Raw genomic sequence first — 27,254 nt, 5'->3', positions numbered from 1 at the left:
TTAACAATAAAAGTATAGAAACACCCTGCAATGCCTGGTGAGAATCTGTTTGCACAGAACTGCCTCCTGGTTCACAGTGACAGAACAGGTTTCAGAGTAACAGCCATGTTAGTCTGTATTCGCAAAAAGAAAAGGAGTACTTGTGGCACCTTAGAGACTAACCAATTTATTTGAGCATGAGCTTTCGTGAGCTACAGCTCACTTCATCGGATGCATACCGTGGAAACTGCAGCAGACTTTATATATACACAGAGAATATGAAACAATACCTCCTCCCACCCCACTGTCCTGCTGGTAATAGCTTATCTAAAGTGATCATCAGGTTGGGCCATTTCCAGCACAAATCCAGGTTTTCTCACCCTCCACCCCCCCCACACAAATTCACTCTCCTGCTGGTGATAGCCCATCCAAAGTGACAACTCTTTACACAATGTGACAGAACAGGGGCCTTATTTCTGCCTCTGCATTTCAGTGCAAGAGAAAATCCTCTGGACCATGGGTTGATCTTTCATGGCTCTATGCCCCCTTGTTGGTTTTTAGTATATATAGTTAATGTTAATCCGTTAATAGTTTAAAAGCCATTCATCTCCATTAGATATGTTAGAACCTATGTCGCTAGACATGCCTTTGTGAGAACCCAGGCGTTGTATCAGCTTAGGCAGTCACATGCCCTCAAAGTACCAAGCAAAGCTGCTGTTCTGTTTCCTGGACTCCAGCTTGCAACTTAGGAGATGTGTGCAACTGTTTGGTGTTACTGAAAGGCAGCGTGTGTTACCATCTCTGCTCTAGTTTCACTGAAGCTGTTCCTGCATTGTCCTTAACATCACACGGAGATCAGAGTAGCAGCCATGTTAGTCTGTATTCGCAAAAAGAACAGGAGGACTTGTGGCACCTTAGAGACTAACCAATTTATTTGAGCATAAGCTTTCGTGAGCTACAGCTCACAAAAGCTTAGTCTCTAAGGTGCCATAAGTCCTCCTTTTTTGTTTCCTAATAGTCTAGGCTCCATCATGTCTCATGCCCTGGTTACTCTTTGTTTCTTTCTACAGCTGCCCAGCTGGACACTGTTTCTGGCTGTTTGTGCTGTCGGAATTGGAGGGACATTTCAATATGGATATAATGTTTCCATTATCAGTGCACCCACTGTGGTAAGGCACCATCTTTATTGTTCCCATTCTTGTGCATTTTGGGCCCCGTTCTGTTCCACTGATGTCAATGGCAAAACTCACATTGACTTCAGTGGGAGCAGGAGACCTTTCATCTGTAGGATTCTGGATGACTCTCTGAGTTTCCAAGCGAGTTTCCAGTGAGTTTGTGTTTCAGTTACATATAACATTGATTTGGTCCATGTCTGTTCAATTCAGCAGAGAGTGCCAACTGACAAGTTATCAGAGGGACATAATCCTCCTTGGAGGACTCAAGGGAAGGACCTAGATGATAAAATAAATCTTTTCACCCTTTAACTTCTGTGGCTGGCTTAGCACAAAGTGTTACGGGCAGGATCATGGCAGCTGATAGAAAAAGACATTTTTAGGGGGGGTCAAGAAATTTTGCGTTTCTTTATACCTGAAAATGTCCCTCAAAAGCTGTCACCCAACTTTTAGCTTCTGCGCCTGCTCTTAGTGGTCTTGAGTGTCCTGCATATTTACAGTAGAGGATCCAGAGAGAATTGGGGTAGAATGGCCCTGTGAAAAAGATGGGTGTGCATTTCTGCTAACAGCAGACTGATTTGCCAATTAAACTTGCAGCTTTCCTTTGTTACAACATTTAATGCTCTTAGTATGGTTAAAATATACTAACCATGAACAGATAAGTTGTATGCTGGAAAGAGAGCAGGGGGTGAGAAAATAGTGCTGTTTGTCTGCTCTTTGGATTTTTTGCTGACCAGAAAGTATGATGCACGCTGATTCCAGAGACTCTGAAAGTGAAATCTGCAGTCATTTCACAGTGTTAGGTGCTGACTTCCCCTCTACCTGGGGGGTGCTTGGAACCCCTCCCTCCCTCCATCCCAGACCCTGACCCCACCCCCCTCTTCCCACCCTTGCTCTGCCCCCACTCCACCCTTTCCCCCAAGGCCACACCCGCATCTGCCTCTTCCCGCCCCCTCCCCCCAGAGCACACCTTGTCCCCACTCTTCCCCCTCCTTCCCAGCGCCTCCTGTACGCCACAGAACAGCTGATCTACAGCAGGCAGGATGGAAGAGAGGGGGAAAACTTGATCAGCAGGGCTGCCGGCAGGGGGGAGGTGCTGGCTACTGGGAGGTGGTAAGCACCCGCTAATTTTTTTCTGTATGTGCTCCAGCCCTGCAGCACCCACAGAGTCGATGCCTATGATTTGGGGCATCTAGGATTTTTATTTGGACTGAGACATGGATAGTGGTAAAATGCTATAAGCCACTAAAAACAGGGACTTAGAATGAAATTTCCATTGGATTCACTCAGTGGGTGTGTAGGTTAACAGTTTACAAATAAATGAGAGGTGTATGTCCCAAGGAAGGAGGAAGAATACTTAGGGTGGCTTAAGACAGCATTACTATGAGTCCTGGGATCAAATTAAGAAAAAGAAAATTTAGGCTGATTATCAGGATCAATTTCCTAACAGTGAGATTATTGAGTTGTGGAAGAGTCACCCCTGGGAAGGGACTTTCAAAACTAAACTGGCTAAAAGACTAAAAAGGGAACAAGCCTGCATTGGCTTCTTGGGAGATGAACTGTATGTGACCTAATAGGTCTTTTCCACCTTAGCTACCGTCAGTCCAACTAGTCTGGAGCTTCTTGACAGACTCAGTTAATAAAAACCCACGAGTAACTTTCCAAGACTAATATAACATCTCTTGTCTGAGTAGCGCAGACATCCTTTCTTACTCTGAGATCTACATTAAGGGGGGGATTTTGAAAAGAGCACAAGTGATTTAGGAGCATGAATCCCATTAAGAGTCACACCCACCCAGCCACACCCCTTCATTCAGAAAGACGTGAAAGCTCTTTATTAACTTTACATGGAAGGATCATTCATCCATTACTTAAAGGCAGTCGCCCCTGAGATAAAGCATGACAGCAACACTGCACACAACAGTCTTTTTGAAGTAGGGAAACTATGTTTTGGCTGTATGAGTGAGTTAGGATTCTGCTAATTTGCAACTAGTTAGTAGCATTTTTGTGTAACACAGCTCTTCCGGGAATGGCTGATATTCAGTAAGATGTTTCCCCTTACACATGTTGGCTCTGAGGATGGGATCTCAAGCATTTGGGCTAAGTGATCAATTGTTTATTGAGATGCAAGTTGATTCACCACTCTGTATTTTCAGCACATCCACAAATTCCTAAATGAAACTTGGAGCAGTCGCTATCAGACAGAACTGAATCCAAGCTTGCTGACTCTCCTCTGGTCTGTCATTGCTTCCATATTTTCCCTTGGAGGTCTGTGTGGAGCTCACATTGGAGGCAGCGTGGCGATTAGACTAGGCAGGTGAGTTAAGCACATCAATGAAAGGTTTGGCAGCAAATCCTGTTTTCTTTTCCTTTTTGCACCTGGAAAGTGATAAAATCAAATAGAGAAAGAGCTCAGAAGGAAACATGCTTTATCCAGAAGACTCTTCCAGTTATTTAACTAGAAACAGAAATCAGTATTAGCTAATAAGGAATGGGAACTTCTACAGTATCCCTGGGACATGATCTCCAGGCTGGCCTCCAATCACATGAACTTGGAAGAAGAGCCCTGAATTACAACCCGCCAGTCCAGTTCTTCTGATCAAACCCTTCTTTGTCAATATCAAATCAGGTCCCTTTATATTTAAGCATATGTGCACTCCATGCAGCATAAAACACATACAGTCATAGAGAAGATAGACATTGTAGGCGTGCGTATACGCACCCTGTATAGATATACAACCTGCACACTAGTATACACATGCTGCCAGGGTTGGCCCTAGGTGTCCTGATGGCCAGGGTGGAAAACACCCTCTCCCCCTCCTGCCCCCCACATACATAGAATCATAGAATCATAGAATATCAGGGTTGGAAGGGACCTCAAGAGGTCATCTAGTCCAACCCCCTGCTCAAAGCAGGACCAATCCCCAATTAAATCATCCCAGCCAGGGCTTTGTCAAGCCTGACCTTAAAAACTTCTAAGGAAGGAGAAAAGGAGTACTTGTGGCACCTTAGAGACTAACCAATTTATTTGAGCATGAGCTTTCGTGAGCTACAGCTCACTTCATCACATGCATACCGTGGAAACTGCAGCAGACTTTATATATACACAGAGAATATGAAACAATACCTCCTCCCACCCCACTGTCCTGCTGGTAATAGCTTATCTAAAGTAATCATCAGGTTAGGCCATTTCCAGCACAAATCCAGGTTTTCTCACCCTCCACCCCCCCACACAAATTCACTCTCCTGCCGGTATAGCCCATCCAAAGTGACAACTCTTTACACAATGTGCATGATAATCAAGTTAGGCCATTTCCTGCACAAATCCAGGTTCTCTCACTCCCTCACCCCCCTCCAAAAACCCACCCCCATACACACACAAACTCACTCTCCTGCTGGTAATAGCTCATCCAAACTGACCACTCTCCAAGTTTAAATCCAAGTTAAACTAGAACATCGGGGGGGGGGGGGGTAGGAAAAAACAAGAGGAAATAGGCTACCTTGCATAAGGAGATTCTACCACCTCCCTAGGTAACGCATTCCAGTGTTTCACCACCCTCCTAGTGAAAAAGTTTTTCCTAATAGCCAACCTAAACCTCCCCCACTGCAACTTGAGACCATTACTCCTTGTCCTGTCCTCTTCTACCACTGAGAATAGTCTAGAACCATCCTCTCTGGAACCATCTCTCAGGTAGTTGAAAGCAGCTATCAAATCCCCCCTCATTCTTCTCTTCCGCAGACTAAACAATCCCAGTTCCCTCAGCCTCTCCTCATAAGTCATGTGTTCCAGACCCCTAATCATTTTTGTTGCCCTTCGCTGGACTCCCTCCAATTTATCCACATCCTTCTTGTAGTGTGGGGCCCAAAACTGGACACAGTACTCCAGATGAGGCCTCACCAATATCGAATAGAGGGGGACGATCACGTCCCTCGATCTGCTCGCTATGCCCCTACTTATACATCTCAAAATGCCATTGGCCTTCTTGGCAACAAGGGCATACTGCTGACTCATATCCAGCTTCTCGTCCACTGTCACCCCTAGGTCCTTTTCCGCAGAACTGCTGCCTAGCCATTCGGTCCCTAGTCTGTAGCTGTGCATTGGGTTCTTCCGTCCTAAGTGCAGGACCCTGCACTTATCCTTATTGAACCTCATCAGATTTCTTTTGGCCCAATCCTCCAATTTGTCTAGGTCCCTCTGTATCCTATCCCTGTCCTCCAGCGTATCTACCACTCCTCCCAGTTTAGTATCATCCGCAAATTTGCTGAGAGTGTAATCCACACCATCCTCCAGATCATTTATGAAGATATTGAACAAAACCGGCCCCAGGACCGACCCCTGGGGCACTCCACTTGACACCGGCTGCCAACTAGACATGGAGCCATTGATCACTACCCGTTGAGCCCGACTATCTAGCCAATTTTCTACCCACCTTATAGTGCATTCATCCAGCCCATACTTCTTTAACTTGCTGACAAGAATACTGTGAGAGACGGTGTCAAAAGCTTTGCTAAAGTCAAGAAACAATACATCCACTGCTTTCCCTTCATCCACAGAACCAGTAATCTCATCATAGAAGGCGATTAGATTAGTCAGGCATGACCTTCCCTTGGTGAATCCATGCTGACTGTTCCTGATCACTTTCCTCTCATGTAAGTGCTTCAGGATTGATTCTTTGAGGACCTGCTCCATGATTTTTCCGGGGACTGAGGTGAGGCTGACTGGCCTGTAGTTCCCAGGATCCTCCATCTTCCCTTTTTTAAAGATTGGCACCACATTAGCCTTTTTCCAGTCATCCAGGACTTCCCCCGTTTGCCACGAGTTTTCAAAGAAAATGGCCAATGGCTCTGCAATCACAGCCGCCAATTCCTTTAGCACTCTCGGATGCAACTTGTCCGGCCCCATGGACTTGTGCATGTGCAGCTTTTCTAAATAGTCCCTAACCACCTCTTTCTCCACAGAGGGCTGGCCATCTATTCCCCATGTTGTGATGCCCAGCGCAGCAGTCTGGGAGCTGACCTTGTTAGTGAAGACAGAGGCAAAAAAAGCATTGAGTACATTAGCTTTTTCCACATCCTCTGTCACTAGGTTGCCTCCCGCATTCATTAAGGGGCCCACACTTTCCTTGGCTTTCTTCTTGTTGCCAACATACCTGAAGAAACCCTTCTTGTTACTCTTGACATCTCTCGCTAGCTGCAGCTCCAGGTGCGATTTGGCCCTCCTGATTTCATTCCTACATGCCCGAGCAATATTTTTATACTCTTCCCTGGTCATATGTCCAACCTTCCACTTCTTGTAAGCTTCTTTTTTATGTTTAAGATCCGCTAGGATTTCACCGTTAAGCCAAGCTGGTCGCCTGCCATATTTACTATTCTTTCGACACATCGGGATGGTTTGTCCCTGTAACCTCAACAGGGATTCCTTGAAATACAGCCAGCTCTCCTGGACTCCTTTCCCCTTCATGTTAGTCCCCCAGGGGATCCTACCCATCCTTTCCCTGAGGGAGTCGAAGTCTGCTTTCCTGAAGTCCAGGGTCCGTATCCTGCTGCTTACCTTTCTTCCCTGTGTCAGGATCCTGAACTCAACCAACTCATGGTCACTGCCTCCCAGATTCCCATCCACTTTTGCTTCCCCTACTAATTCTTCCCGGTTTGTGAGCAGCAGGTCAAGAAAAGCTCCCCCCCAGTTGGCTCCTCTAGCACTTGGACCAGGAAATTGTCCCTACGCTTTCCAAAAACTTCCTGGATTGTCTATGCACCGCTGTATTGCTCTCCCAGCAGATATCAGGAAAATTAAAGTCACCCATGAGAACCAGGGCGTGCGATCTAGTAGCTTCTGCGAGCTGCCGGAAGAAAGCCTCATCTACCTCATCCCCCTGGTCTGGTGGTCTATAGCAGACTCCCACCACTACATCACTCTTGTCCTGCCTGTCTGAGGAGGGAAAAAAGGAGTAGGACAACAGGGATGTGGTGCCCAGGATGGCTGGCAAGCTTTATTTGTGTTGGGTTTTTCAAAGCAGCAGCTGACGCAGCAGGCACCAGAGCAAGGAACAGTGCCCCATGTTCTGAGAAAGGAGTTTTCTGTGAACATGACTGGGCCAAGGCTGGTGGAGGACTGGGACCAGGACCTAGAGTCCAGCCTCTTAATAAATAACAGTGGAACACAGGCTGCCACAATCCCTCCTACCCCACAACAGCACATGGCCCAGCCCCACCCCACTGGCATCCCCACTCCATTCCCTCCCAGTCCACTGCAGTCCCAGAGCCGTGCTTTCCGCCCAGACCCCAACTCACAGGGGCATTTTGCGCCACACTCCTGATGAGCTCACTTTGCATAGGGAGAGCTGGAGAATAGGGGCAGAACAGTGTGTGGAAGGGAATGCAGGAACTCTGATTTCCCAGTGTGGTCAACTCAAAGGAGTTGCTGGTGGGAGCCAGACCCACTAAATGAGAGCAGCTGGAGTTGACTTTCAGATACCTCTCTCCCAGGGCTAGGCAGGGGCTGGAACCAGGCCCAGTTTGGAGGTTCTGCATCATCTGCTCCCTTCTCTCCCATCCCCAGGGATTTGGTGCTCCCTGAATGTTGGTGCTCCCTGAATGTTGTATTACCCAAAGGTGCTAACATAACCCAGTCACTGTCCAACACTAAACAGTGTTAAACAAGATCCAGGAGTGGTATAGAGAGACCTCAGTCTGCTTAGTACAATGGCAAACGTACCATTAAAAATCCCTTTAATCTTTTATTAAAGATACAGAAAAAAAGGAAAAACAGTTAAAACATTTGAAATGTAAAGTATTAAGTAAGGGTTTCATTTTAACAACATCCCTTGTCCCTTTCCATTTAGCTGGAGACAGTTTTAGAAGGGAAAAACCCTTGTCTAACAGTGTCTTAGATGGTATCAAAGACAGTGATACCTGTCCTTTGGGGAAAGAGAAGAGGTTAGTTGATATGGGCTGGAGCTGCTGTTAAAGTGTGATTCTGTCTCATCTCAGTGGGTGCTGGGATTCAGCTGGAGCTGGTAGCAGTGGCGATGTGAACTGGGTCCCTCTCTCTGGTCAGGGCATCCCTCAAGATTAGCATGAAGAAGGTCTGCTGCCAGGAGATGGTGGGGGTGGCAGCAATGATGGGAAGCTCTATCCAGTAGCCTCCATCTGTTCTTTCTTATTTTCCCCACAAAGTCTCTTTCTTTAAGGACCCAAAAAGGACTGATGGGTGCAACAGCCCCTTCCCTTATCTTTTTTACACCAATTAGGCCTAAAATCCAGCATACAGTTTTGGTTAATTGATTTTCAGTTCCATGTCTTCGGTTTTTGCCAAGCATGATTTCAGCATAGTCCTTAAACCATATCAGCAGGCCTTTCTGTTTAGACTAATTGAGTTTTTCTGTCTGCTTTTTGTACCTTTTCCCACCATTTGTTATTATAGGGTATTTTGACATCTTATGAACTTTTACATATTTTTGTAATTGAGCTCACAATTAGAGAGTAAATGTATAGCCTCAGTTATCACAACACTGCCCAGGGCGGGCACGCTGATCACCTGTCCTTTGAGCCAGTCCTGCATGCTGCAAAGAATTCATACACTTTACAGGTATTCCATAAGCACCTTGCATGCAAATAAAGAAACATACTCCATGTGCATGAGTGAGATCACATACACACACATTATTAGGCATGTCTGTTGTTAAATATAAAGTAGGCAGGCAACAGGTCTCCCAATTTCCAGTGAGTACTGTATTGTTGAAATGCAAAGCCTTTTCTCGGTACTATTGTAAGGCATTTTTCTTATAACAGTATGTTTCTGTGACCTTTGTTATTTTTACTTTTAGAAAAGGAGCTCTTCTGGTGAACAATTTTATAGCGATACTGGCCTCCATTTTAATGGGGATCAGTTTTCCAACAGGATTGTTTGAGTTATTGATGGTTGGCAGGTTTTTGATTGGCGTAAACACAGGTAAATGCATTTCTCTTCTTCTTGCCTTTAATAAATTATGGTGAATGGTATTAGAACATATAATTATAATTATTATTAATGATAATCCTTTAGATACTGCTGTAAATTTGCATGTTGCTTTACAGACTTGGAGACAGGGATGTTCCCCTACAATTGTAATGTAAATGCTACTAAATTAAAACAATATAGAATATCACTACTACAATCTTGTTTCTAGTCTTCTAGACTTTTTGCCCAGTAATCCCTTTTCTATTAAAATCCAGTGCCTAGCACAACCCTACTGCTATGGTATTGGCCTGGGTGTAATATGAACTCATTATACTGGAAATAATGGCAAAGAGAACTGTGTCAGATGGACAATATCCTGGACAAACCTTGTGGATTTAAGATAAGTTAAACCTTACTAAATTAAATCTAATTCAGTAAGGTTTAACTTAACACCTTTGGGGTCCACTGTATTAAAAATGCATGTTGTGTATGGAACTGTATGTAACTCCTCTAGGTGGAGGGGGTGCCAGTGTAATTCCTTTGGCCTCTTTGAAGCCACTTCCTGGAGAGGTTTGCACGTACTACTTCAAACTGGATTCTCCAGGGACCAACAAAGAAAGAAACGGTTTTTGGATAAATATCCTGGTTTTAAACAGGCTCAGGGCTTTCTTCCTGATCTAGCAAATGCATAGGACTCCTGGTCCCTGGATGGCCCCAATACTTACAGAAGAGTTGGAAGGACTGGTCTACTGAGACCCTGTAAAACTCAGTGCTTGTTTTGAACCGAAGTTGGGATAAACCTGGAATCACAAGGAAACCCCTTGGCTAGGGTGTTGAAGAACTTCTTCTGCCAGAGCCCATGTTAGGGTTGGGGTGATCTCTAGTAAGCTTATTAGCATGCATGTAGGTTCGTTTATAGTTTTTAAAAAGTTTTCTCTGTAGTCCTTTTACCTTAAGAATAAAAGAGGCTTGTATATCGAAGAGCTGTGTGATAACTCTAACTGGGCAGTCACGCTATTCTCCATCTCTGAAGAGAAAGCAAGCAGGCCTGGTGGAGCAGTCTGTCTCTGCTGGGAATAACACAGTGCAGGCAAGGAACTGGTCAGCCTGGAGACATCCCAGTTAGAAAGGAGAGAGGCTGTGTTTCCACCCAAGAGAGGTGGCAGCCAGGTGAGCCAGTAGCCAGAGAGTGGGAGCCATTGCTGAACCACAGAGGGGAAATATGGGTGCAGTTGCCCTGGACTGTGACAAGAAACACTTCTGTTCTGATGTACAGGGAGTGATGATTTAAACAATAGTATTGGCAATGGGATCCCTAGCTCAAAAAAAAAAAAAAATCAGCAACAGATTGTGAGGAGAAAGGGAAGATGTAAGGGTGGCTGAGAAAGGAATAGAACAGGCTGGGTAGATTCTCGCAGCAGTAGCATAGAGGCAGAAGAACAAGGAGAAGAAAAACTCAGACAAGATCAGGGCAAGACACTTGTGTCAGGAAATAGTGTGAGAGTTAAGGGGCTAATCTACACTACTGTGCAACATCAGTGCAGCTGCACCAATGCAGCTGTGCCTCTGTAGCACGTCAGGTGAAGACATGCTATGCTGATGGGGGAGTGCTCTCCTGTTGGCATAATTACGCCACCTCAACGAGAGGCGGAAGCTATGTTGATGGGAGAGCGTTTCCTGCCAACATAGTGCGGTGTGGACAGCACTTAAATTGATGTCAGTTATAGTGCTTGGGGGGGTATGTGTGTCATTTTCACACCCCTGAGCGACATAACTTACATCAACCTAAGATGTAGTATGCATCTGATGAAGAGAGCTGTAGCTCATGAAAGCTTATGCTCAAACAAATTTGTTAGTCTCTAAGGTGCCACAAGTCCTCCTTTTCTTTTTGCAAATACAGACTAACACGGCTGCTACTCTGAAACCTAAGTTGTAGTGTAGACAAGCCCAAGGTGAGGTGATATCTAATAAAAGATTCACCCACCTTGTCTCTCTCATATCCTGGAACCGACACAGTTACAACAACACTACAAACAGGAAACAGTGTGACAGGCAAAATACCTCATCATATGTTGCAGTCTACTGCGGAAGACATGTCATGGTAGCACAAAGAAAAGGAGTACTTGTGGCACCTTAGAGACTAACCAATTTATTTGAGCATAAGCTTTCGTGAGCTACAGCTCACTAAGTCATCCTAGGGATCATGGGACACTCCCGCTAATGTGTGTTCCATGACTCACTGTCTTGGCAGCAAAGAATTTGGTCCCACATATTTAACAGTAAAATAGGTCAGAATGCTTTAAGTGATTCACAGGCCCTTCGAAGTTTTAGGGATAACTAAAATGGGCAATTACAAAGTGTCAAGAAGCCAGCACAAGCTAATGTTCTGCTAAGGGGGTGTCAAAGCTGAACACATTCCCCTGATACTCACTGCCAAGTAGAACATGATAACAGGACAAAGTGCCTTGGACACAGGTCCATACAGAATGTCATTTACCAAGTCAAAAGCTAATAAGGTTTAATTTATAACAGGAAAATGTTTCCTCTTCTATCTATAGGTATTGGCATCTGTGTGCAACCTCTCTATATAGGGGAGGTTGCCCCAAAACATCTCCGAGGTGCTATGGCCATGGGCAGTTCCATATTTTTGACTGGAGGAATTCTGACAGGACAAATAATTGGTCTAAGGTTAGAAATATAGTCCTTTAGTGCCTTGAAATTACCAACTTCTAAAAGGTAACCAAACTCAGTAGTCACCTGCATTAGTCACCCAGCTTCTTCCAGTGGCTGTCTCTGTAGGGGGAAAGGGATAAAATCCCTCCCATACTCACATTGATCAGCTAACTGCTAGGTGACTTACATGTATCCATCCAGCTGTAGAGTATCCATGTGGAATCATTCTCTCTTTATCTGAGTCAGCCATAGCGACAGCTGTAAATTAGATACATTTATATGCTGAGATGATATTTCTGCAAGTGTCTAGCTGGAGCTTTAGCGCAAAACAATACAAGTGAGCTGAAACATGCAATTTAAAAGGGTGGGACTGATAGTAAAGGAATATTTGTTTATATGACATCCTGATAGAACCAGCAGGACCTGCATGTTAGAACATAAGAGCGGCCATACTGGGTCAGACCAAAGGTCCATCTAGCCCGGTATCCTGTCTTCCTACAGTGGCCAATGCCAGATGCCCCAAAGGGAATGAACAGAACAGGTAATCATCAAGTGATCTATCCCTTGTCACCCATTCCCAACTTCTGACAAACAGAGCGTAGGGACACAGAACCTGATCTGAGGATAATAAAATTAAAAATTTATTTCATTAAGTTTACCAAAGGCTTCCAGCGGTCATATCAGCCTCTGCTGGATCCGGTACTCTGCATAATAGCACAATGTCTGCTGCTTCTCCCTTCTAGTACCCAGAACCTTCTGAAGTCTCCTTTCCTTTACCTTATCCCCAAATCTTGACCTCCTCTTCCCCCACTGACCACTGTAGGTATGAAGTGCCATCAGTGCTTTCCTATACCAATACTACACAGTTAAAAGGATCACAAGGGTAAGGGGGCCACTTTTAAGAATTTGTCCTTCTAGCTTAGTCTGTTAACATTTTTAAAGCACCTATTAATATTTTAAATCCCATTGCATTTTTAACAAGTTTACATTGCCCAAAATACATCATGATGCAGGTCCCAGGCATAAGCTGAATGAATTCCTCATGTTTTTACTTGTTCTAAATTTAATTTCACATTATTGGCAGGTCCTGGCTTGGCAGGTCCTGGAGGCTGAGGTCCTTAGAAACAGTGCAACATAGACAACAGCAGGGCAAGTTTCCCCTGTTGATGTGTCCCAACGCTTAGTGGGTAGTACCTAGTTTAGGGGTGAAGAGGTAGTTAATTCTCCCTATGCCATTAATTCTCTTGCCTCTCTGTTGACACTGACAAGAAATGGGTGACTTTTGAAACAGGGAGACCTTTCATCTAGGAACTAGACTATTTTTGATAGGATCAGCATCTCATTTCTAGCAGAGCACTGAAAGGCCACTAGCAGATACTTACTTTTCTTTTTGTTTTTCACTCAGGGAATTACTTGGTGGAGAAAAATATTGGCCTTTCTTGCTCTCCAGCAGCTGTTTCCCAGCACTAGCCCAACTATTCTTTCTCCCTTGGTTTCCTGAAAGTCCCAGGTATCTTCTTATTGACAGAGGGGATGAGACGAAATGCACCAAGGGTAAGTTACAGCACTTATTCTCTCCTCCTGTCCCTAGGAAACCACAAGATTAACATAGATCGTGCCTCTCTCTTCTCTTCATCTCCCCTGTACAAGTCCCATCTCCCTTCCTTCTCTCAAGAGAATCCTAAAACCTGATAGCTCATGTTCCTTTCCCAGCAGGCTCACAGCCTTGACACTGCTGGCTCACCTGACCTCATCTACCTGCTCAAATCCCCCTGGCTATAGGTCATTTCCCTCTGAGCTCCTTGCTAGTTTCTTTGGGCCTATATCCTGACCACTGTCCCTTGCAGGAGGGGTTGGGCACTGCCTGGGCGAGGGGTTGAGCATTGCCGTGGCAAGGGGTTAGGAACTGGCAGGAAGGAGAGGCAGGAGGTGTCTGTCGTACAGGCCATCAAAAGAAATGGGTTCATGGCAGGACCGGTGTTGCCAACTCTTCCAGGTGGGAATTGGCTGGAGCCTGTCTGTGATGATCTGAGAAGCAATCCTTTGCATTTCAGCTGGCCTCGGGGAAAATCTGTTTGATTGTCTGTCTGTCTGTCTTCCCCGCCTGCCTGCCTCCTGGGGAGGAGCAGCCAATCAGAGCTGCTGCAGGAAGCAGGCAGAGCTCTCCCCTTGCCTCAGGAGCCCAGAAGACATTTTGGGTTAGGGGAGGGAGCAACTTATGCCATTACCACTTGAGGGGAGGGAGGAGCAGAAAGAGCTAAGCAGTTCACAACAGCTCCGCTTTCTCCTCCTCTCTCTCCCACTGTGAATAATGGGTCACTCTGCTCCCTGTTCCTCTCCCTCCCATCCTGGAGAGAGGGTAAAGGACCTCTCGAGCTGCCCCGTTAGGCCTGGATAGGGGGAGAAGAGGATCATACCCCAGCTGCCAACCCCTCTCCTGAGAGACGGGAGTGAAGAACTGCAAGAGCTGCAGGAGGAGAAGAGGTGGGAGGGTGAATAATTGCAGGCTGGGGTAAGTGGGCAGATGTATAGATCACAGAATTAATTAATTTGAATGTTTGGGTTTAGGAAGAATTTGGATCTCTGTGCCATCAGGCTGCCAGTGAGAGCTCTTGCAGCAGGTGACAAAATCACCATATTCAATTATTTGGGGAGTTGGCACACCCACATAATGGGGGTGAGCATGGGGAATTAGAAATTCAAAAGACAGACCACAACCCACAATATATACTTCAAAGTCTTATGATTTTGGGCTAGTCTATGGTTTTTAAATTTTTGGGGTTGGTAGTACTTCAAGAACACTCAGGATTTACTGCAAGCATGATCGCCAATATGGCCTGTTACTTCCTATTCAGCCAAATGTGGATCTTTATAAACTTTAAGAAATGGTCATTCCACAAAACAAAAAAAACCATGGGGGGGCTTGTCTATTGCTATAAGAGTTAATATGGGGGAAATTAATTCTTGAGAGCTGGTTGCTTCTTTTGGCCACCCCAAGAAAAGAAAAGGAATGTGATAACGGGTTGAAGCAAAGCCTCCAGTTTTAAACTGTTTGGATGTTTATCATCTGGAAAACCATGTGGTGCTCCTGGCCCAGATATGGACTGGTCACAGAGCTTTCTTCTGAGCAAGATACACACCAGATGTATTCATTATAAGATCCTTTAATGCTCTGCCAGGTATGGCTGAGGTTAGCTTAAATAAGATATTTTACACACTGTGTCACCTAGTGGCTGAACGGTATGATCCATTTTGGCATTCCATTACACCTCCAGTCTTGGTTACCTTTTAAATACCTTTTTTTCTGTTGACATCTCATGTGTGAGAGAAATATGGGGTCTCAGAATTATTAGCCATAGCTCTTTTCAAGTAGGAAGTACCCTATTCTCCTTAAAAAGAACAGGAGTACGTGTGGCACCTTAGAGACAAACAAATTTATTAGAGCATAAGCTTTCGTGGGCTACAGCTCACTTCATCGGATGCATAGAATGAAACATATAGTAAGAAGAGATAGATATAGATATATATAGATATATATACACACACACACACACACACACACACACACACACACACACATATATACAGAGAACATGAAAAGGTAGAGTAAGAGGCTAATTAAGATGAGCTATTAGCAGGAGAAAAAAACTTTTGTAGTGATAATCAAGATGGCCCATTTAGACAGTTGACAAGAAGGTGTGAGGATACTTGACATGGGGAAATAGATTCAGTATGTGTAATGACCCAGACACTCCCAGTCTCTATTCAAACCCAAGTTAATGGTATCTAGTTTGCATATTAATTTAAGCTCAGCAGTTTCTCGTTGGAGTCTGTTTTTGAAGCTTTTCTGTTGCAAAATTGCCACCTTTAAATCTGTTACTGAGTGGCCAGAGAGGCTGAAGTGTTCTCCTACCGGTTTTTGAATGTTATGATTCCTGATGTCAGATTTGTGTCCCTTTATTCTTTTGCGTAGAGACTATCCAGTTTGGCCAATGTACATGGCAGAGGGGCATTCCTGGCACATGATGGCATATATCACATTGGTAGATGTGCAGGTGAACAAGCCCCTGATGGAGTGGCTAATCTGATTAGGTCCTATGATGGTGTCACTTGAATAAATATGTGGACAGAGTTGGCATTGGGCTTTGAAACTGCTGAGCTTGAATTAATATGCAAACTAGATACCATTAACTTGGGTTTGAATAGAGACTGGGAGTGGCTGGGTCATTACACATATTGAATCTATTTCCCCATGTTAAGTATCCTCACACCTTCTTGTCAACTGTCTAAATGGACCATCTTGATTATCACCACAAAAGTGTTTTTAATCCTGCTAATAATAGCTCACCTTAATTAATTAGCCTCTTACTCTACCTTTTCATGTTCTCTGTATGTAAGTGTATCTATCTTATCTATCTACAGGTTTCAGAGTAACAGCCGTGTTAGTCTGTATTCGCAGAAAGAAAAGGAGTACTTGTGGCACCTTAGAGACTAACGAATTTATTTGAGCATGAGCTTTCGTGAGCTACAGCTCACTTCATCAGATGCATACCGTGGAAACTGCAGCAGACTCTATATATACACAGAGAATATGAAACAATACCTCCTCCCACCCCACTGTCCTGCTGGTAATAGCTTATCTAAAAGCCATTTCCAGCACAAATCCAGGTTTTCTCACCCTCCACCCCCCCACACAAATTCACTCTCCTGCTGGTGATAGCCCATCCAAAGTGACAACTCTTTACACAATGTGCATGATAATGAAGTTAGGCCATTTCCTGCACAAATCCAGGTTGGATTTGTGCAGGAAATGGCCTAACTTCATTATCATGCACATTGTGTAAAGAGTTGTCACTTTGGATGGGCTATCACCAGCAGGAGAGTGAATTTGTGTGGGGGGGTGGAGGGTGAGAAAACCTGGATTTGTGCTGGAAATGGCTTTTAGATAAGCTATTACCAGCAGGACAGTGGGGTGGGAGGAGGTATTGTTTCATATTCTCTGTGTATATATAGAGTCTGCTGCAGTTTCCACGGTATGCATCTGATGAAGTGAGCTGTAGCTCACGAAAGCTCATGCTCAAATAAATTCGTTAGTCTCTAAGGTGCCACAAGTACTCCTTTTCTTATCTATCTATTGTGACTAAATTCCTGCTCTACCTTGATGGGTCTTGTGCTTATTGGTGGATTTGCTCGCCTTGGAGCTTCACGGCAGCCCTCAGCTTGGCCGTTTTTTCTGAACCCACAGCCCAGGTCCACTCCTCCTGTGTCTGACCAGGAGTTGGGAGGATTTCGGGGGAACCTGGGCCCTCCCTCTACTCCGGGTTCCAGCCCAGGGCCCTGTGGAATGCAGCTGTCTAGAGTGCCTCCTGGAACAGCTGTGCAACAGCTACAATTCCCTGGGCTACTTCCCCATGGCCTCCTCCCAACACCTTCTTTATCCTCAGCACAGGACCTTCCTCCTGGTGTCTGACAATGCTTGTACACCTCAGTCCTCCAACAGTCCGCGGTCTCACTCTCAGCTCCTAGTGCCTCTTGCTCCCAGCTCCTCACATGCACACCACAAACTGAAGTGAGCTCCTTTTTAAAACCCAGGAGCCCTGATTAGCCTTCCTTAATTGATTCTAGCAGCTTCTTGATTGGCTGCAGGTGTTCTAATCAGTCTGTCTTAATTGTCTCCAGAAGGTTCCTGATTGTTCTGGAACCTTCCCTGTTACCTTACCCAGGGAAAAGGGGCCTACTTAGCCTGGGGCTAATATATCTGCCTTCTATTACTCTCCTATAGCCATCTGGCCCAACCCTGTCACACTATATATATATATATATATATATATATCTCTTCTTACTATATGTTCCATTCTATGCATCTGATGAAGTGGGCTGTAGCCCACGAAAGCTTATGCTCAAATAAATTTGTTAGTCTCTAAGGTACTACAAGTACTCCTGTTCTTTTTGCGGATACAGACTAACACGGTTGCTACTCTGAAACCTATTCTCCTTGTTGTTCAAATTCCAAAAAGTAATGAAGGAGTCCTAATGCAACAGGTGCCAAGTGTCCCACGAAAGTGCAGGTGAAGTCCACGCATCATAACACAAACTTGACACAAAAACAATGAGGATAGTGGTGGCACCTTAAAGACTAACAAATTTATTTGGGCATAAGCTTTCGTGGGTAAAAAACCCACTTCTTTAGATGGAAGGAGTGAAAATTACAGACACAGGCATAAATATATATTGGCACATGAAGAGAAGGGAGTAACCTTACAAGTGGAGAACCAATGTTGAAGGCAAAACGCAAATGCCGCTCGTTGAGGGTGGAAGATTTTTTGTCACCAGGAGAGCCGACAAACAGCGGCTACACTGCGTGACTTTTAGTGGCACAGCTGTAGTGATACAGCTATGTTGCTAAAAGCTGTGTAGTGTAGACATAGCCTGATCTGGATCTGGATCTTCAGTTTAAACTGATAAAAGAACAGCAAGGAACAAAGGATTACATTCAGCCTTTTGTTCCTGTTCTGGGATCAAATGAAGACCTTTGGATTTGAGAATATGCTCTGTGGAGAAAGTCTGGGATATACACCTGAACACACTTAAAACTACCTTCACTAAACAAAGACACTCCACCAAAGAAGTAGATCACATTATGGAACGGGTCACCTGAATATCCCGAGAGAACCTGCTTCAATATAGAAATAAAACCCCCTCTGACCACACACCCCAGTAGTCACCTACCACCTCTCGCTGGAACCCATACAGGGAATCGTCAAATAACTACAACCCATACTTGATGGGGACCTCATCATGAAAGAAGCCTTTCCTGAACCCCCATTTCTGGCCTTCAAACAAGCCCCCAACCTCCCCAGCTCAACATCAGAAGCAAGCTTCCCACAGACCAGGACACACCAACTCAAAGCATCACCAGACTTTGCCAGAACAACAGATGCAAAATGCGCAGACATACCTCCACTGCTGCCATGATCAACACGGCATACAACACACCTTTCAAGATCCATGGATCCTACACATGCCTATCACAACCTCCTCCAGTGCACTAAATGCCTCAATAACAACTGTATGGGTGAAACCAGACAAGCACTACATTCTCAAACGAGCTCACACAGGAAAATGTCTCTGTCTCTTTATTTTAGTCCATTAAACATATTCCATTGGCACAACATAACAATTGGCATAACAAGAGATGTGACGAACTCAGTACTTCCCTTTCAGCTGTTTAGAACTTCCCCCTCCCCCCCTTTTTTTTCATTCATAGATTGATGTGGGAGCCTAATGTTTCTATTAGGAAAATGCTTTAAAATATCGGTTATGCTCCTTGTGTAAATAGTTCAATTAAGTCTCTCTCCATCTCCCCCCCCCCCAAAAAAAAAATTCAAAAAGAAAAATGGACACCAACCTCCACCAAACAGCCCCCCCGCCAAAATAAAATAATGGCTTGTCTCCCCGCTTCCCTTGAAAATCACAGATTCTGCTCAGATCCCTGCAAAGGTCAGCTCACAGAGGAGAATAGATGGATTTTCAGAGTCTAAGGTCGTTTTGGAAGTATGGTGAGGCATACGGAGATATCGTGTCATTTTTTCTTATTAGCTTTGAAGCGTTTTCATGGGCCCTTGCACTACCACGAGGAGATGGAAGATATAAAGAGAGAACGTTTTGCCTTAAACGGGGAGAAACCCAAGAAACCGTGGCAACTATTTGGTGATCGCAATGTAAAGTGGCAGCTCATTACGGTGATTGTGATGACTATGGGCCAGCAGCTCAGTGGGATAAATGCTGTAAGTGAATTCCTCACTATTCAGAAGCCAAACAATTTGTTTTAAAGTTTTGCCTGTCTAATTTCCATCTGGCTTTGATCTTCGTTAAAAACAGGGAACTCTGATATAGGAGCTATGGAGAGCACGGGGTATAGGAGAAGAGAGAGGATCTTTATTTTACTGATGGCGATAGGGAAAAGCCTCATTCAACTGAAAATATCAGGAAATATTAATGCCAAATTTGGATGATAGAGTGGAAGTTTGTTTTGCTTTGTTTTTTAACTCTCTCTACCCAAAGTCAGCATAATACGTAGGTTTCCTGGAGCAAGAGCCCTACTACTGCTTGTCTTTATGTCATTGGCATTTGACAAAATGATTAAAGCTCCATCATCCCCTCTCATGTTGCATAAACAGCAAAACTTAAGTTACTACATCTTGCTTCACTTCTCATGACTGAATCTCTGCTGTTTCTTTTTTCCCTTGGACAAATTACTTTTGGGTTTGGTTTTATGTTTTGGATGTTTTTGTTTTTTTTAAAGTTGAGGTCTACTTCTAGTTCTAGGTTAACACAGTAAGGGGAACCCATTTGCCTCTTGAAGCAGGGTTGGAGTTCAGATTGCAGAATAAGCAGGGCTCCCACTAGGTCTCTGAACTAATGTGCCTTAGCCCTGGTCTCGCTCCAACTGTGTGTGGAAGTGCAGGCTGCACACTTTGTGTGATCTTTCACACACACTAGAATGTATCATAGCTCAGGCAAACTCTTTCTTATATTGTTCACAAGATAATGTTCAGACTATCAGATTTGTTTTTGTTAGCAGTAAATTTACCTAGAGATTGAATTATAGATTTTCCTTTTTGTTTTCATGGTTTTAGTAAGTTATAGGATGCAATTTACTCAAAGGCTGCTTAGTGTATGAGCCCAATTCTTCCTCTTACTGATGATTTCACTGCTCAAGCACATTGGCACAGCTCTGTTGATATTTTCTTGTAGATTTACTTCTATGCAAGTTACATTTTTAAACAAGCTGGGATCCCTGCAGAAAAAATTCCATACGTTACTCTGGGCACAGGAGCTTGTGAATGCCTTACAGCCCTCACTTGCGTAAGTGATAAATTCTACTTCTACCATACCTGTTGTTTTTATTATAGAAAAAGAGAGATGGGGGAATGTGGCATCAGTGTTAACTGAGAAAGCGATATTCCGTCCACAGGGTTTGCTGATTGACTACATGGGCAGAAGACTGCTCATCATTGGAGGATACACCCTGATGAGCTTTTGGTGCATAGTGTTAACATTCTCCCTGACGTATCAGGTATTAAGAAGCACTCATGTGGACCATGAAATGCAATACTGTTTGTTTGAAAATTTGTGAGATTATAGAGCAGCAGAGCTTTTAACGTTGGAGAACATCCTCTCTTGGCAGTCAGAGAAGGAGCAAGAGTTGCACAGTTTAAACAACAATGTAGGTCATGACCAAACTTTTAAAAAAATTGTTGTGTCTCAGCTTGAGCACTGAAAAATCGCTAAAGGTGCCCGATTTTCAGAAAGAACTCTGTTCCTCCTCTTTGAAGATCAGGCCTTTCTTAGGTGTTTCAAATTGGGCACTCAAAAACTGAGGAATGCAAAATCACTAGTCACTTTTGAAATATTGGCCAAAAGCTCATGGGGTCCTGACATCTTATTACTCTATAGCAGTCCTTCAGAAAACATTAAATTTACAGCTGTGAAGTTGCTATTTCATACAGATTATCCTTGTTCTGAATTACATTGATTAACAGCCAATAACCTCTGATTGCACTGACTGCAGGACTCCCAAGAGTTCTGAATTTGTTTCTGGCACCTAATAGCGTATTTGCAAACAACATCACAATGCTATCATACAAGATTTGGTCCTGAGTTTAAATTCTGGAGCTCTGTGTCTAATGCTGGTAGGATTAAATAATGACAAAATATACTTTCTAACTTTAAATTAATAATAATCCCCAGATAAAATACTACCTAAAGAAAAAGTTAAGTTTGAGACTCCATTTCAGTCACTTAACTGTAAATGTCCTGTACAAATATTGTAGTTATAGAAAGAAATACTAAAAAGCCAACCAAATCAGATTTATGTTTAAATTTACAAAAAACTAAGATACTTGTAAGTATGGAAGTTCACAGCTAAGGTACTTATACTGCCTTAATTCTGCCCCTATAAAGATAGAACACTAGCAAGGAAGGGAAGATTGGAGGCTATCAAAAATACATGCAACACAAAATTGGTTTTATACAGCTAAATTAATTCATATGCCTCTGATAAGTGTGCTGCTTCACCATCATACTAACCTTTGTGTTTTTAATGTAAATAAATGTTATTTCATTATTTGGGCCTAGAAAGTTTGTACACATTACTTATGTGTTTAATGACACTTAGATAATAGACTGGCCCATGGGATTATAGGGCTCCACTGTGGGAGGCTAAACAGTGATAAAACTATATTAAAGTTAAACTGGTAATAATACAAAAAGAACAGGAGTACTTGTGGCACCTTAGAGACTAATAAATTTATTAAAGCATAAGTTTTCATAGGCTACAGCCCACTTCATCGGATACATAGAATGGAACATGTAGTAAATATATATTACACACACACACACAGATCAGTTGGAAGTTGCCATACAAACTGTGAGAGGCTAATTAGTTAAGATGAGCTATTATCAGCAGGAGAAAAAAAACTTCTGTAGTGATAGTCAAGATGGCCCATTTAGACAGTTGACAAGAAGGTGTGAGGATACTTAACATGGGAAAATAGATTCAATATGTGTAATGACCCAGACACTCCCAGTCTCTATTCAAACCCAAGTTAATGGTATCTAGTTTGCATATTAATTCAAGCTCAGCAGTTTCTCGGTGGAGTCTGTTTTTGAAGCTTTTCTGTTGCAAAATTGCCACCTTTAAATGATGAAGTGAGCTATAGCTCACGAAAGCTCATGCTCAAATAAATTGGTTAGTCTCTAAGGTGCCACAAGTACTCCTTACCTTTAAATCTGTTACTGAGTGGCCAGAGAGGCTGAAGTGTTCTGCTACCAGTTTTTGAATGTTATGATTCCTGATGTCAGATTTGTGTCCCTTTATTCTTTTGCGTAGAGACTGTCCAGTTTGGCCAATGTACATGAAAGCTTATCCTCTAATAAATTTGTTAGTCTCTAAGGCGCTACAAGTACTCCTGTTCTTTTTGTGGATACAGACTAACACGGCTGCTACTCTGAAACCTAGTAATAATACAGAATTTTACTTTGATTTTACAGACTTAAAGGAAAGTTTTGCATCTACTAATTATAAATATTACTAACAATGGGGACTCAAGCACTACTAAGTATTTGTGAAATTGACTGACTAGTGTATTTTATTGCTTTAAAAGCAATAACAAGAAGAAATTGGCTATTACTAGCAATTAATGGCTGATAGTGACTAAATGGAATTTGATCAGTTTACAACAAAATATGGCAAACTGTGGGATTTGAAACATTTTTTTCATTTATACACTGTAGTATACTAAGAAGCAGGGATTAATTTAAATACACATGACTTTCTCATTCTTTGAAGACACTTGTTTGATTTATTGAAAGCTAATTATTATCTGAGTCAGTAACCAATTTTGTGTTATTTATTCAGAAAGTCATTTATGGGTTCAAAGGCTAAACACTTGACTTTAAGCCAAATGTTAAGACCTGATGACTGAAATCTGAACTAAATACTTTTCATGCTCTTTTTTCAGGAGCTGTACCCCTGGGTGCCTCATTTGAGCATGGCATCTATATTTGCTTTCATCCTGAGCTTTGGGTTAGGTCCAGGTATTGCACATTCATGAACTCTTGTTTATAAAATTGCCTAAAATGTATCATCTCTAAAATAGTGCCAATATTATCTGTAGTGTAAGCAAGACAGCTAATACTTCCCATAGGGATGCTGATGCTCCAGCTAAGACAACCCAAATGCACAGAATGGCACAGGATGATATGACCAATACAGTGCATTCCTTCACTGTATGCTCTCTTCAAGGCCATGAAGTGGCCTTCATTCTGGTATCTTTGATGCACCCAAACCACATAGGAAGCAAGTATACAGTACTGTGGAAAGGGATCAGAAAGTCATAGAGGATCACAAGCTACATATGAGTCAACAGTGTAACACTTGAAAAAACAAAAACTAAAAAGAAAATATTCTGGGATATAGCAGCAGGCATGTTGTAAGCAAGACACGAGAAGTAATTCTTATGCTCTATTCCACACTGATTAGGCCTCAACTGCAGTAGCGTATCCAGTTCTGAATGCCCCATTTCAAGAAAGACATGGCTAAATTGGAGAAAGTCCAGAGAAGAGCAACAAAAATGATTGAAGGTCTAGAAAACATGACCTATGAGGGAAGATTAAAAAATTGGATTTGTTTAGTCTGGTGAAGAAAAGACTGAGGGGGACATGATAACAGTTTTCAAGTACATAAAAAGTTATTACAAGGAGAAGGGAGAAAATTAGTTTTTGTTGTCCTCGCCTCAGAGGTTAAAAAGCAATGGGCTTAAATTGCAGCAAGGGAGGTTTAGGTTGGATATTAGGAAAAAATTCCTAACTGTCAGGGTAGTTAAGCACTGGAATAAATGGCCTAGGGAGGTTGTAGAATCTACATCACTGGAGATTTTTAAGAGCAGGTTAGACAAACACCTGTCAGGGATGGTCTAGATAATACTTAGCCCTGCCTTGAGTGCAGGGGTCTGGACTAGATGACCTCTCAAAGTCCCCTCCAGTCTTTTCATTCTATGAGGCTTGTTGTCATTGTACTTTTAATGGGCCCTTACTCACGCTAAGTTGTACCTTAGTCTCTGAGCAGTTCCATTGAAATTAATAAGACTACTTCTGTAAAAGGGTACACCTTACTCTGAATAGGGGTTATCAGAATCTGGACCAAAAAAAGTGTCCAAAAAAAAAAAAATTTGGTTAACAAAAAGGATTTATATATAGATCTATCTATATCTTTTACATCCAGGTCAGCTAATGGCACATTCAAAAGCAACTATTTTCTTTTGTTTTTGCTTGAAACTTTCCTTGAAAATGCACACTTACCCTAAGAATCTGTTCTGTTTCTGAAATCGATCCCCAGGTGGTATAACAAATACATTGACTGCTGAATTATTTACCCAGTCTTCACGTCCTGCTGCTTACATGATAGGAGGATCTGTTAGTTGGCTGAGTTTCTTCACAATAGGAATGCTCTTCCCCTTTATAGTGGTACGTATCCGTTACATATACTATCTTCTCTCAGTTGCCTCATGTTCACTTGACTTCTTGCAGAGAAATTTTCCTAGACACAGAAATTGCTCTTCTTTATACAATAAAGAACTTAGTGCTTAGATTAAGATAAGTGAAAACTCTCCTTCAACAAAGGTATTATTAGAGTCAGTCACTCTTAGTAGGCAAGTTTATTTTAGATATCTACAAATAATACAAAAACACACAATAGAAGACAATAAAGTCAGACTGCATATGGAGGACTAATCTCCAGGTTAGGTTTATGATGAGAAAAAATTGAAGAAAAAGTATAAAGAATTCTCACCAAGTTCAGAGATTCATAGGTCACATCTCCTGTCAGCATCTCTTGTTATTGCTTAGCTTGTTAGATCAGAAAGAGGTAATACCTCTGTAACAAATGGTTTACTTCTTATTTGAGGCCATACCACATTTGTCCAAACTCAGTTGAGGACAATCACTTACAATGGAAAATATCTTTGGTCAAGAGAGATATTATTTTAGTGAAGACAATACATGTTGCCAAATTCCATTTCTAGTCTAATCATTTCAGTTACTCTACTTGGTCTTGCAAAGAAATTCAATATATAGAGACACTACTGAAAAGAGATACTGCCTACTGAACTGAGAAACTCTTTTGCGTGCAACCCTAAAAAATATCAAATAATTGACGTGTTCTCAGAATAAGTATTTACATAGGGTGGACTCTATGAAGTTACCTATGTGCCTAAGTCTTGTTTATAGGAGGGAGTGATGGTGGTATCCACATTATAGCTTTTAGCCCACTGGTTAGAGTACTCACCTGGAATTTGGGAGAGCCAGGTTGAGTTCCCCCTTCTGTAGTAGTGGGGGAGGGAAGGTCTTTCACACCACCTCTAAGGAGAGTATGCTAACCATTGAGCTACCAAAAAGTAATGGGGGGTGGGTGGGTCCTCAGACACTCCTGTTGAAGCTGTTCCACTGTGGATATATAAGGAGTCATTGCAGCAGGGGGACATGACATAGGGTCTCCTACCTTCTAGGTGGGTGCCTGAACCCACTGGACTAGAGAGTCATTCTTTCACATTCTCGCCCAGTCACTGTTTCATTATTTAATCCACAGTGGAACAGTTTCAACAGAAGGGACCAAGAGACTCTTACCTCAAAATATCCTGGTTTCAGAGTAGCAGCTGTGTTAGTCTGTATCCGCAAAAAGAAAAGGAGTACTTGTGGCACCTTAGAGACTAAAATTTATTTGAGCATAAGCTTTCATGAGCTACAGCTCACTTCATCGGATGCATGCCTTTTTCAAAATATCCTGTAGCTCAGTGGTTAGTGCACTCTCCTGAAATGTAGGAAACTCCTGTTCAAATCCTCTCTTCCCCCATCAAGGGAAGGGTAAGTTGAATCTAAGTTCTCCCCATCCCAGCTAAGTTCTCTAACCAGTGCGCTAAATGTTATAACATGGGCACCACTTCCTACTCCTCATTTTGTGTGGAGCAAGGCAGGCACCCAATTCATTCCCTACGTAACTATGTAGGCTCTTAAGCCAGGAGAGGGGTTCCTGTTGTGGACTGCTAGTAGAGCTAAGCATCTCCCTGCAGATTTGAAGTGTTCTAAAATAAAAAATCACCAACTTTACTATTGATCATTTCAGCTAATGATACAACAAAGAGATAGGGTAAACTGAAGCTCCATCTGTTCCCTTTTACTTAAAACCTAGATTTGGCACGGTTAGTGACTGACAACAAAATCTGAGTTAGTAAATAATACCTAGTTAAGTTTAGAAAATACTATGATTTTTTTATTAATCTCCAACATCCTGTATTTTGTTTTTAGAATGGACTGAAGCAGTATTGCTTTGTGGTGTTTTTACTGGAAAGCTTATTGGTTGCCAGTTTCATCTTCTTTGTCATTCCTGAGACAAAAAACAAATCTTTTCTGGAAATCAAACAAGAATTTCAACACCTTAATTTCAGAGGAAGAATCAAAGAGAAGGAAGCAGAACTATAATGTGAAAGAAGGCAGCTCTGCAATTAATTTCAGAGTGCACTTCACATCTCACAGGTGTAAGGCAGCCACATTAATGGAAATTATACACATATGATCCCATATAGTATATAAAAATGTTAAGGACTGTATTCAAAGGCAGCTTGTTATATCATTAGGTGAAACTTATTTAAAAGGTAGACTAATCTTGCTGGAATGTCAAAGTACTGTATTTTATGTACACATACAGTACTGCCTACGAAAAAGACTCAATTCAATAAAAATGTTGAGACATTTGGCTAATGTACACATGCAGAAACAGTGCTGATTACCTGGTCTCATGGGAGTACAGACTTCATTGGGGGATTGCTCCAAACATTCAATGTGAATCCATGGCATGCCTCATACTCTCACCATATCAGGTGTCAATATGAAGAATTTAGGAGACAGCGATGGGGTTGGAGCATCACTTCTTG

The 27,254-nt window shown here is 42.7% G+C and overlaps 1 protein-coding gene across 1 annotated transcript; it reads left to right on the top strand.

The window, feature by feature from the left end:
• The first annotated feature begins 30 nt into the window (after positions 1–30).
• Positions 31–26,804, top strand: LOC144275841 (solute carrier family 2, facilitated glucose transporter member 11-like). Its single transcript, XM_077835370.1, has 11 exons — positions 31–96; positions 3,308–3,468; positions 8,978–9,102; positions 11,649–11,778; positions 13,169–13,317; positions 19,363–19,550; positions 20,521–20,631; positions 20,741–20,842; positions 23,289–23,364; positions 24,665–24,792; positions 26,629–26,804. Exons 1-11 carry the CDS (start codon positions 31–33, stop codon positions 26,800–26,802), a joined length of 1,410 nt encoding a protein of 469 aa, XP_077691496.1. The 3' UTR covers positions 26,803–26,804.
• Positions 26,805–27,254: the final 450 nt, after the last annotated feature.

This window comes from Eretmochelys imbricata, chromosome 15 (genome assembly GCF_965152235.1).
Source record: "Eretmochelys imbricata isolate rEreImb1 chromosome 15, rEreImb1.hap1, whole genome shotgun sequence".
NCBI lineage: Eukaryota > Metazoa > Chordata > Testudines > Cheloniidae > Eretmochelys > Eretmochelys imbricata.
This window is presented reverse-complemented; position numbering and strand designations above follow the sequence as displayed.

Bases quoted from the DNA above. Each gene is read 5' to 3' on its own strand.
- LOC144275841 (XM_077835370.1), top strand. From the start codon at position 31: ATGCCTGGTGAGAATCTGTTTGCACAGAACTGCCTCCTGGTTCACAGT. The intron at 20,843-23,288 runs GTATTAAGAAGC...CTCTTTTTTCAG, and splicing joins CATTCTCCCTGACGTATCAG to GAGCTGTACCCCTGGGTGCC. The intron at 24,793-26,628 runs GTACGTATCCGT...TTTTGTTTTTAG, and splicing joins TGCTCTTCCCCTTTATAGTG to AATGGACTGAAGCAGTATTG.